The following is a 12,823-nucleotide window of genomic DNA, read 5'->3' as shown; positions in this document are numbered from 1 at the left end:
GCGCATGTAACAGACCAAAAGCCTGTCCTGTTGCCCCTTACCATAGCGGCCACTCAACTCTTCTGAACCAGCAGGTATGCCTCAGCACCAGACTAGCTTGTAATTCAGTCCTTCTCCCAGAGGGGGAGGTGGGGGGAGAAGAACATGGGCTACAAAAGTCACATCCCCTTCCTCTTCTGAAAGAGGTTCTGGCACGCACTTTTTGAGCCCTGCCCTCGGTCTAGCAGTGCACCAGTTGTATCTAGTGACTGCCTGGTCACATGATCTTCCCCACAGAACTTTGCATCTGTGGTCTTCTGCTGCACGGACGGCCATTAAGTGAACCCCGAGCCGAATCTTTGCCGATCGATCACATATGAACATATCGATTGGCATCTTGGCCAATTACTTTTTGTGTGTATTGTATTGATGCACGTATTAAAGGGAAACAAGAAATAAAAACGGCCGCTTGGTCAGCAGCTTTAAATACGACTCACTTCTCCATGTTAAATGTTTTTTTCTGAGGAAACATTAGCAGAGGACATTGTTTCCCCCAAGATTGAACCATAAAAGACGGCTCAGCTGAATTTCTATCATTCTTTTCAAGGGACCTTTGACATGTTTCCCCTCTTGCCTAGATTTGTTTACAAGGTCTATGTAAATATCCCACTACTACCACCATACTTTCTGTACAGACTTGAGGTGCCGTGGCCGGACTGATGGGAAGGGCATCAATTTGGAAACTGCGGATCACAGGCACTTCGGTTGTTATTTTCTCTCGGATAACCCATCAACAACTCCATCGTGAACATGCATACACAACACGTTGGTTAAATGCTAAATCGGGCGAGATACTCAGCCTATAGTTCTATTGATTCAAAGGGAGGCAAACACACACCCAGTAACACTTCCCATGTCTCATAAGGGAAAGAAACTCCTCGCCACGCCCACCAAAAGCAATCACATTTTTTTGTTTTGTTTTTTTTTAACATATCCCTACATACATTTCTTCCTTCCTCAAAAAGGAGGTCTAACCTTTTCTTAAAGATATCTACGACAATCTCCAAGGGTATTAAATTCCATATACAATGCCCATACTAGAACCCTGACCAATTCCCTTTAGTTGGTACATGTGACTGTGGCCTTCTGCATAATTTTTTACATTTATCACATCAACTGCTGTATTGATCTACATTCCTAGTTTAAAAAAAAAAATTTAAATTAAAAAATAATTAGATTAGTTTGACACTATTCCTCTAAAAACCATGCTATTACTATTTTAGTATCCAGAACGTTCAATTATTCTCTAAAACATTCGGGTAGGTTCCCCATATTAAGCCGAGTTTGGAAAGGCTGTAACAGCATGAGGAAGAGAGACTTCAAAGAGCACCTGGAGTGAATCAGCCCTGCACCCACGTCTGCTATGAGGTCCAGTACTGCGCTACTGTATGCTGCGGTGTCATTCTCAACTCTATGCCCAGGACATACTTGAAAACGAGAGGTAACTCAACGTATTAGTTCCTGGTAAAACGTTTTATAAATAAATAAATTCTACCAAAGAATCTCTGGGACGTAACACTTGAGTCGCCCCAAAAGGTTTTCACCGTTTGGCGATATTACAGCATTTATTGGTTTAGGTAAAGTATTTCAGACGCATATCATCCTGCTCCCAGCTCTACCTCCGCATAATCCCACTTCTTCCCAACCGCCAACTCCTTCAGTTAACACGCAACTATCAGAAACGCATCAACCTTCCCTTGCCCCTGGGACAGGGCCCTCCTAGCCGCCTGTAATAATGTTTGTGTCGGTTACTTATTGTTTTTCGACCACCAACCCTGTTGTACAGCGCTATGGAATATGTTGGCGCATTATAAATACCGGCTTGGGAATAGATACACAGATTTGATCGGAGTGGGGATATTTCCCTGTCAGTCCAGATTAGGGCGGCCAGGCGGCTTTTCCAAAAATACTGGACATAACGGTGAAAAATGCGACGCGCTCAGTCAGTGGGGAGGTGTGTTATTTATACATTCTCACACCGTTACGTAATTCTTTCTAAATTTCACTCCACGTAGGCACCAATTTACACGATTTCATATTCTCTTTCGTACACCATGCTGGGAGGGCGCTCAATCCCGAAACCTCTCCTAGAATTTTTTACGAAATAGAATATGAAATCGTGTAAATTGGTGCATACGTGGAGTGAAATTTAGAAAGAATTACGTAACTGTGTGAGAATGTATAAATAACACCTCCCCACTGATTTTTTTGAGCGCGTTGCACCTTTCCCCGTTGTGTCCAGTATTTTTTTGAGAAGCCGCCTGGTAACCCTAATCTGGAGTGGCAGGGGCCGTCATTACAGCTACCTTCTATGAATTAATGGAGCTGCTGCCTAACATTTCAAGTACTGGGAGCTGGAGATGTATGCCACGGACACGGACACTATTTTTTGCAATAAATATTAATGACATCATTCTGGATTGTTCTTTGGGTAACAGTTTACAACACTAGATACCAGAGAGACCATGTGTTTGAGGGGGATCCCTCTTGGGGTTCATCACTTCCCTCTGAGCCCTACAAGACTATTTTAGCATCCCAACAAGGAAGCAGCCTGCCGTAGGACTTGGGCAAGTCTGTACTGAAGGGTTTAGAAAGCAAAGATCATCCAGACATCCCCTTAGGAATTTCTGGTGCAGGTTTTCCAAACACCAAGGCAGTCCCGACCACCCAAACGTCTGCGTGGAGAAGTCAGCAGCCTCCAAAGGGACGCTGGCAGCAAAGGGCGGTATAATGGTGTGACAGTAGGGGGTAGCCGGCATTCATTAATAAAGGTCAAGCCCAGACGGCTGGCCCATAAAAACCATATGTCAAGGGCTGAAGTGTCAGCTCTTGAGTCTAGTTCTGCGCCTTGGTGTGTTTCCCTGTCTCTGTGCCCATTTTGCGGTCCCCTGCAGGAATGTAAGCTAGGGTCCCTGTTAGGAAATAGCTGCAGGACAGGGACTTTGGGAGCAGGAGATTAAGGGTGGACATTGGGGAGCAACTAGGGTTAAAAACTGTATAAAGTATTGCTGACCGGAGTTACCGGTAGTAGTGTTATGTTACCCGCAAACTGTGTATAATTTGCGGGTACGCGTCTATACATAAAGATGTGGTGGGTTATGGAAGTCTAATGAAACTATGAGAAATCTGTGTCCAGCCAGCAAGTTCTAGGGACCAAGTTCTAGACTCCATGATCCCAATGTTAAATATAGGGAAAATCTGACCTGTTTAGGGGCTTTTGGGGTTCCCGGTGTCCAAGAGACATGAGGTTTTGGTAGTGTAAGTTTTAGGTGGGATATTTGGGTCAAAAAGTATTCCTTTTGTTTGCAGGAGTTCGGGGGACGAAGTTACCGGAGGTCCAGTAATTCTCCCCGACGTGCAGGCATGATTTGCGGGTATGTGGGGCGAGTAACACCGGGGCTCTCCAGTGTCTCTCAGAATCCTGGTTTTCAAGCCCAGATATCCCAGACTCATTTCCCGGACAGGTATGAGGTTCCCCAAGGTCTATACTTTATTAAAGTATGTTTTATACTATATGGATAAGGCTCTATGCAGTCAGCCCGGGCATCTACCTAGGCGCCAGGATGTCTGCATAGAGTCCGTAGTTCAAAGAGGAGACGGGATGTTGAGAGGTGTCGGGGTGCTATGTGGCCGGGGCAGGGCGGAGTACTGGGTCTGGAGAACAGAGACCACCTGCGGGGAGGACCCTCTGGTCTGCCAGACTCAGTGGAGCCTGCCCAGTAGGTGGCAATGGGTGGACTGGGGGGAAGCCGCAGACTGTAGACCAGTTTCCCATTGGTCAATCCATATGTCCCGCCCATCCGGCATCCCGAGCTGGCTTGGCACGCCCCTCCTCTGACGTCAGCCAAAGGATGAGCCACTGTTCCTATTGGCTAGAGGGAGGGAATTCCCACGCTGATTGGTCGCTCCTCATACTTCCATGCTGGGGATAGCGCAGCGGTGTGTATATAAGGGGATACCCCAGTCAGAGAACCAGACGATCCTGTGACTAGGGCCGGTGATGCAAAAGTGGGCTTTTCAAAGTTGCTCTGTTGCAAATAGAGTAACCGGCTTCATTTTTGGAGCTAAGAAAGCCTGGTGTGCTGAGGCCAAGTGAGACGCGAGGTCCAAGTTCTGATTTTAGAACGTAGCAGTTGCGGTTAGAGTTTCTAGCCAGAAAGAGGACCAGGAAGCCTGGGTGGATATCCCGGTCAGGGTAAGCCTTCCGAAGCAGGCGCCCTGCACCTATTTTAGCCTACTTTTGACCCCCAGTAAGTGTGTATTTCGTATATTCATTGTGTGTACGCGGGTTTACCCGAATAAACTCAATTTTATTCCACTTCCTTGTTTTGCCTAGTGAATGATCTCGGTATAAAAGTGTTAAAAGTCCTAATCTCTCCCGTGACAAATGGCAACCAAGCTGCCCAATTGGCAGATGCTACTGGCCCCAAACTGGGAATCCCATCCTCATAATGAAGGCAGCCAGGCAGTACTGCAATGCCTGTGCTCCAGGATAAACTGCCAGCCAGCGAGAGCCGAGGCCGCCAATAAGCCTAAAAACTAATCTCCCACACATCCTCCAATGGGTGGTCTTTAAATGGCCCAGAGTGCACCAAGGTGGAGAAATTCCCACCTATAATACCAGAGTCAGGGATATCATGTCCTGCCCAGAAGGAGCATTTCCCTCACCGTATGCTGCCAAATTAACAGTTGTGTGAGTAAGTCCTGCGATGGTGTACTTGATCCAAGCTCAGCTGCACAAGCTGTGTAAGGCCTCGGCCAGGCTCCCTGCTGGCGTGTGGAGGCGCGCTGAGGCGCAGGGAAAGCGGGTGCTTTCCCTGGCCTTGCGGTTGTTTACCGCAAGCGCTGTCAGCAGGCCGTCAGGGGGCGGGCCGGGGGCGGGCGCGTCACTGGCACTCATTGGGCGAACCGCTCACGTGACCGGCCTGTCGCGCCGGCAAGCGGGGGAATTTTAAATTCCCCTAAGACCTGCGCTTACGCGCGCTTGCGAAAGCGCAGGTGAGCCCCTACTAAAGCCGCTCTAATTGCGGCTGTAGGGGCTCAGTGCTGAGCGGGAGCGCGCGTAACATGGCCAAGGCCCAATGCAGCAGAGAAATGCTAGAACAGCTAATGCCGTGTGCAGTAAAGTAACAGGTTATCCTTTTTCTGAGCAATGCTTCCATCATGTACATATAAACCACTTCAATACATTTGTTTTAGGATATGAACCCTGGCCCTCCTGTTTTCCAGGCTGTGCTTGAAGGCCCATTAGTGTTTCCCATGCACCAGACTACACTGTCCCTAAGAGCAAGGGCATGGCACCTCCGCTCCTGTATGGGAACGTGCTTACCATGTCTTCAGTGCAAGGGTAAGATCTGCGCCCCTCCACTTCCGCCTGGCAGTTAAACAGGGACACCCCCAGCTTTGAGATCTCCTCTTCAGACATGTCCGTACAGGAGGTTCTCAGCTGGCTCACAACCTGCCAATAAAAGAATGACAGGCCATCAATATACAGCTACCAGATGTCAGGTGTGCACTGGTCCGTGTGCCAGCGTGTCAGGAATACACACAGCAATAACCAAAACTCACTTTAAATGATGTGCAGCCGATCTGGGGAGCGAGCCCGGAAACAAATGTATGATGCGTAACAATCCCCTCTGGCAGGGAGAGGGTTAATGGGGCCTCTGCCATTTATGCTCTTTAACCACTGCACAAACTCACCAACCCATTGACACACACACAGAATAACAGTCTGTACAGACCAACTCTGGGTGATCATTGTATATACCAAACAGGTACACATCAGCCAGATTTATATACAGACACATGGAATTTCATGCACTTATAGATGCTACACCCCTGCTAATTTGATACTTCGAGCAGCCCCCCTCACCCCCCCCCCCCCTCATTTCCAAAATGACATTGTTCAGAATACACACACAAATATATGCTATTTTATGATCCAGTTAAGCCTTCCGGAAAAACAGAAAGCTTTGTGGGAGGAGTAAGCGCAAGGGGAGGAGTTACAGAACTGATTCGTTAATGCAGCTTTGCATGTTCTACGCCTAGAGGAAAAGGAAAGTTATTCACGGCAGCAGAATTACAGCTGCTTACCCTCCTACCTGCGCCCAGCTCATGTACCCTCATCTTTTGCTGCAAGAGAAGTTGGACCTAGAAGAATTTGTAGGTGATCTCAATACACCGCAGCCCCTACTACAACCACTGTTACAAATGACCTTTTCTTGGCCTCTTATTTTGGGTATCAATTTTGAATATTATCATTTTGCAAATACGTTTGCAATAGCGAGTAGCCTGCCTATAAAAAGATGGGGGGTTTTATTATATAGTGTGGCAAAAAGTCACCAAACTAAAGGCATTGTGCTGGGATACAGAACACCCACAGCCCTCTCACAAGGAGGAAAGTTCTTCAAAAAAAAACAACGTTTATACTGTAGATATATTGTGTGTTAAAACACAACTTTGTTTATTTAAATATATTTATTAAACACCACAGAGTGATCGTGCTCCTCCCCACCTTGTAATGGCAGCTGTCCAGCGGGGAGAGGTCCAGATGCCTTGCTTCTGCCAGGAACTTCTCGTCCACTGTGGCCATCTCAAAGGGCGCGCCGGGCAGGGACTTGGGATCAGGAGCTGGGGTGGGTTCGGCTTGCACGCCAGAGGCGCGGCCCGTGGACGCCTTGCGGTTAAACCAGCCGAAAAACGCAGAGGCAGGAAGAGACAGGAGAGAGGGAAGTAGGAAGAGGGTCCAGCTCCGGGTCAGCATCTTCAGAGAGAATATCGTACGGCCCTGGCACAAAGCGACCTGAGAAATAAGGAAAAGAACAACCCGTAACGTGTCAGTCCCGCCGTTTCTCATTCACAGGGCACAGGAACGGAGAGTGTACGAGTCACTGCGAGGTCTGTGTGCCACGGCCATTTGGGAACAAAACATGAACAAAGTCATTTTCATGCTGCGTCAATGCGTCAATGCGTCAATTCCATGTCAATGCTCTTAGATTTGGGGAATGTCAGGATGCGTCACACGGCAGATTACAGCGAGATACGTTTTCTTCCTTTATTCTGCATTAAAGCCACACCGGGTTTAAAGCGGCTTTCAGTTTATGCTCAGCAACTATCAGCATTAGACATACGACGCTTAATAAATGTAACAACGGAGCTACAAGAAGTGGTGCCGTATCTTCACGCCCCCCTCGGCTCCAAAACTACCTTCGGACAGAACCATTCTGTACGTTAAACAGTTACACAGTGATCAGTCTGACGCCAAAGAAATCGTTTGTGTCAATCTGTTCCTCGTGACGCCATCTCAGGGTAACCAGACAGGGGCAAATTCTTACTACACCAAGAACGGGAAGATCCAGGATATTAAGAAATGTTTGACACAATGATCCGAGCGGTTTTATCTGCATGTACAAGCCAGAGCGCGATTGCATTTTTCTTTAATAAGAAGGTCAGTGGATAAAGGCAAAAAGATCCGACCGCAACAAACATATCCACACCCGTCTTCTTAGGCCCCGCTCACACAGCGCACTACACGCCGTGCGCCCGCTTGCATGCGCCCGCTCGTCACAGATGCCTGGCGGACAATGGTAGTGTTCAGTATTAAAACTACCATTGGCTGCAAAGTGCGGCGTCGACGCTGCTGCAGTCGCGGGAGTCTTTTCAATCTGTGATCTCCGGCTGAAGCAGCGCGACGTCAATTTCAGCAGCCAATCAATGTCCAGACGCTTACACTGATTGGCTGCTGAAACCGAGACTCGGCCCTTCTGTGGAGACGGGAGACGGGGGACGGGGGACAGGGGACAGGGGGCGCGTCTGCAAGTGAAAAATACACAGTTCTGAGTAATTGGCAAACCCATGTAATTACGATCTGGAGGTTTTCAACTTTATAAGAACCGCTGGATCTTTCTTCCCGCCCGCCCCCGGATCATTCTGTCTGCTGGGGATGATCACACATCGCCCCCTGCCTGCAACACGCTGCCCTGCAATGAAATACAAGTGGGATATTTAAAGATAAATGGAGGCTAATTGTACAACCAGGAAGGTAAAGTGCGACAGTGAAATATTTCAGATATATTTAGCCGTGCCATTGAATCCGATGGGAGATCTGCGATGTTCGGAGTTATACAGCAATACGTTGCTATCTGGGGGAACAATGTCCTACGTAAGAGAGTAATATGTGTGTGCAAACATGAACCAGCAAGGGATGGGTTAATGTTTTAATGCAGAATGGGATCTAGGGAAACGGCTGCATAAACGCTTACAGCCGAATTGACCTTGTCTGAAGACAAAAGGTTTGCAAGCGGATTACCTTGACCCGCCCCAACCTGCTAAACACAAACACGACCGACCAAGCCCCCTACACTGGCACACCGGCACACCCAGCCCCCTACACCGGCACACCCAGCCCCCTACACCGGCACACCCAGCCCCCTACACCGGCACACCCAGCCCCCTACACCGGCACACCCAGCCCCCTACACCGGCACACCCAGCCCCCTACACCGGCACACCCAGCCCCCTACACTGGCACACCGGCACACCCAGCCCCCTACACCGGCACACCCAGCCCCCTACACTTGCACACCGGCACACCCAGCCCCCTACACCGGCACACCGAGCCCCCTACACTGGCACACCCAGCCCCCTACACTGGCACACCCAGCCCCCTACACCGGCACACCCAGCCCCCTACACCGGCACACCCAGCCCCCTACACCGGCACACCCAGCCCCCTACACCGGCACACCCAGCCCCCTACACTGGCACACCGGCACACCCAGCCCCCTACACCGGCACACCCAGCCCCCTACACCGGCACACCCAGCCCCCTACACTGGCACACCGGCACACCCAGCCCCCTACACCGGCACACCCAGCCCCCTACACCGGCACACCCAGCCCCCTACACCGGCACACCCAGCCCCCTACACCGGCACACCCAGCCCCCTACACCGGCACACCCAGCCCCCTACACCGGCACACCCAGCCCCCTACACCGGCACACCCAGCCCCCTACACCGGCACACCCAGCCCCCTACACCGGCACACCCAGCCCCCTACACCGGCACACCCAGCCCCCTACACCGGCACACCCAGCCCCCTACACCGGCACACCCAGCCCCCTACACTGGCACACCGGCACACACAGCCCCCTACACTGGCACACCCAGCCCCCTACACTGGCACACCGGCACACCCAGCCCCCTACACCGGCACACCCAGCCCCCTACACTGGCACACCGGCACACCCAGCCCCCTACACTGGCACACCGGCACACCCTGCCCCCTACACTGGTACACCGGCACACCCTGCCCCCTACACCGGCACACCGGCACACCCAGCCCCCTACACCGGCACACCGGCAAACCCAGCCCCCTACACTGGCACACCGGCACACCGGCAGACCCTGCCCCCTACACCGGCACACCCAGCCCCCTACACCGGCACACCCAGCCCCCTACACCGGCACACCCAGCCCCCTACACCGGCACACCCAGCCCCCTACACCGGCACACCCAGCCCCCTACACCGGCACACCCAGCCCCCTACACTGGCACACCGGCACACACAGCCCCCTACACTGGCACACCCAGCCCCCTACACTGGCACACCGGCACACCCAGCCCCCTACACCGGCACACCCAGCCCCCTACACTGGCACACCGGCACACCCAGCCCCCTACACCGGCACACCCTGCCCCCTACACTGACACACCGGCACACCCAGCCCCCTACACTGGCACACCGGCACACCCTGCCCCCTACACTGGTACACCGGCACACCCTGCCCCCTACACCGGCACACCGGCACACCCAGCCCCCTACACCGGCACACCGGCAAACCCAGCCCCCTACACTGGCACACCAGCAGACCCTGCCCCCTACACCGGCACACCCAGCCCCCTACACCGGCACACCCAGCCCCCTACTCCGTCACACCGGCACACCCAGCCCCCTACGCACACCCAGCCCCCTACGCACACCCAGCCCCCTACGCACATCGGTACACCCAGCCCCCTACACTGGCACACCGGCACACCCAGCCCCTACACCGTGGTACAGAAGGAAAAGAGCAGGAAAGTGGGGGCTGAAAATACAGCCAAGGCGCGGGGAAAGTAACTATGCAGGAGTGACGACGACGTGCGGATACTGGGGTTTTTACAAGTAACACACTTTAGGAGCGATTCATCGTCTAGACCAGTGGTGCGCAAACTGGGGGGGGTGCGGGGCGCTGAGATTTTGTGAGGGGGAGCGGCGCTTACAGAGACCCCCCCCACTCTTTCCCAGAACATTTAAATTAAATGCCAGGGGAATGCGCGAGGCTTCTAACTCCCTCTTACCTGCTCTCCTGCGACACGTCGCCATGACAACGTGGCATCAAATTGCGCCACCCATTCCAGAGAGCAGATAAGGGGGTGAGGGGGTGGGAGAGCATGCAGGGGGGCACAAACAGAAGTTTGCGAAGCCCTGGTGGTGGCAACTTCAGTTCTCAAGGGTCACCAACAGGTCAGATTGTCAGGATATACCTGCTTCAGCACAGGTGGTGCAGTCATTGACAGCCACTGATTGAGCCACCTGTGCTGAAGCAGGGATATTCTTAAAACCTGGCCTGTTGGTTGCCCTTGAGGACTGAAGTTGGCCACCCCTGGTTTGTCTTCATCACACGAGGACAGAGCTGTACTATTTATCCCAATTCTTGCCGAGGCATAAATCTACTTTGAGAAACATCTGTCACTCGCCGCCCTTCAGCTACAAACGGTACGTTTCCCAACCCAAAAACTCAAACCACAAGCAGAGCATTGCAGCATAAAAACAGCCACGTGAGAGGGACTGCAAAAATAAAATAGTGAATTCAAAAAATATATGGTTTAAATGTAGATTGGAAGCAACAAATACTTCCAAAAATAATGGGGAGAACCAGATTACAAATGTACAGCCAATTTTCATATACTCGAACTGTGAAAAAGGGTCAACTGATAATCCAAATACAGAATGACCAACATGAATTCCTAATAACTGAAGGATCCCGCAGCTCCCAAACTAAACCTCCTCTGAAATTGGCCTGAACACAAGGGGATGAGTTCCCATCCCAAACGTAGAATAGTGCTCCGATGGAAAGTACACCTTACACCGGCCTGCATGCGGTTTCTTTAACACGGTATTCAATTCTATGACGGCAAAGAGACCAGCGTTTATTTGCACCCTGTGACCTTTAACGGGGATCAGAGGTGCAGTCTAACATAGGTGCAATAATGGGAAAGTAATCAGCCATGCAACATTACGTACAACGCGTATTAGACCGCAAGATACCGAATGCGAGAAACAGCAAGAGAATTTCAGCTGCAGTTCAGTAAGGCTGGGGCCATGGCGCCTTCGCCCGTGCGGAGGCGCGACGGAGGCTGCGGGAAAGCGGGTGCTTTCCCTGGCCATGGTGGGTGGGCAGGCCGTGGGGGGCGTTCCTAGTGACGTCAAGGAGTTGGTTCGCCCTCATTGGGTGAACCGCTCCCGTGACCTGTCTGTCGCGCTGAGAAATCGCGAGCCCGCTTCCGCCCGCACACCGCATGGAAGCGATCACTGCTTTTAGGCTGAGTCCATGCTCCCTGCTGGCTCGCTGAGGCGCGCGGAGGCTCAGGGAAAGCGGGTGCTTTCCCTGGCCTTGCGGTTGCTTACCGCACGCGCCATCAGCGGGCCTGCCGGGGGCGGGCGCGTCACTGGCCGGGGGCGGGCCAGTGACGTCACGGAGCTGGTTCGCCCTCATTGGGCGAACCGCTCACGTGACCGGCCTGTCCCCGGCAAGCGGGGGAATTTTACATTTCCCTAAGACCTGCGCTTCCGCAAGCGCGCGGAAGCGCAGGTGAGCCCCTACTAAAGGCGCGCTCCCGCCAGCAAGCACGTAACATGGCCGAGGCCTAAGGCGGTCTGTTCGCTCAGCGTGCGGACGCACGGCACAGAAGGCAACGGTGGCTGCAAAATTCTATGTACAGCACTTAGCAAAAATAAGGATCTTAGCCATCAGTCCATTTAATATTAATGTAAAAAAAAAGTTTATAAAGGAGAAAAAAAAAAAAAGTACTGTTAGCTTTTTTTGTCAAATAAAAGGTATCACTACCTATATTTTTACATTTAAAAGGAAATCATATCAAACAGGCAAAGATGACAAAAGAATACACAAAATAAATATAAATATGCGGTTATAAGACACAGAACGTGCTTGTCCAGGCTGCATGTGTAGTAATAATAATCCAGCACTATACACGTCACGTGACGCGCTCACCTGCTCTCCGAGGTAACCACGTGGAGTTTAAAGGTCCCGGGAACTCATATAAGATCGCCTATGTGACGTCATCCACAGGCAGCCAATCGCCCGGAGGGGTGTGGCGAAGCTGTTTGATCGCCCCGCCCTCTGCCGAGCTGCTCCACGTGGTGTAGCCGATCAGGAAGAATCCTTAAAGTGGCAGAGACCAGCAGGATCAGTACAGCTCATAGCAAGGTGGGGGACATGGGGTGGGGGATATGGGGGGTGGGACATGGGGGGTGACGAATACATGGGACTGACATGGGGCTGTTGAATACATGGGACTGACATGGGGCTGGGTAGACATGGGGGGGTTGAATACATGGGGCTGACGGGGAGTGAGGTGCATGGGCTGACATGGGGGGGTGCATGGGGTTGACATGGGGGTGCATGGGGTTGACATGGGGGGGTGCATGGGTTGACATGGGGGGTGGGGTGCATGGGGTTGACATGGGGGGTTTGAATACATGGACAGACATGTGGGGTGC

General features: G+C 52.0%; 1 protein-coding gene across 1 annotated transcript in view; it reads right to left on the bottom strand.

Moving 5' to 3' along the window:
• LOC142486125 (protein brambleberry-like) overlaps positions 1-12,475 on the bottom strand; it is a 30,362-nt gene extending 17,887 nt beyond the window's left edge. Inside the window, exons 1-3 of the mRNA XM_075584801.1 lie at positions 12,315-12,475; positions 6,554-6,841; positions 5,369-5,497 (exon numbers count right to left, since the gene is read on the bottom strand). Coding sequence (XP_075440916.1) covers positions 5,369-5,497; positions 6,554-6,802 — 378 coding nt within the window. The 5' untranslated portion in view covers positions 6,803-6,841; positions 12,315-12,475. The remainder of the gene's footprint in view (positions 1-5,368; positions 5,498-6,553; positions 6,842-12,314) is intronic.
• Between the last annotated feature and the right edge of the window lie 348 nt (positions 12,476-12,823).

The sequence above is a fragment of the Ascaphus truei genome, unplaced genomic scaffold (genome assembly GCF_040206685.1).
Source record: "Ascaphus truei isolate aAscTru1 unplaced genomic scaffold, aAscTru1.hap1 HAP1_SCAFFOLD_749, whole genome shotgun sequence".
Classification (NCBI taxonomy): Eukaryota; Metazoa; Chordata; class Amphibia; order Anura; family Ascaphidae; genus Ascaphus; species Ascaphus truei.
Note: the sequence above shows the minus strand (reverse complement) of the source record. Positions and strands in the feature narration are given on the sequence as shown.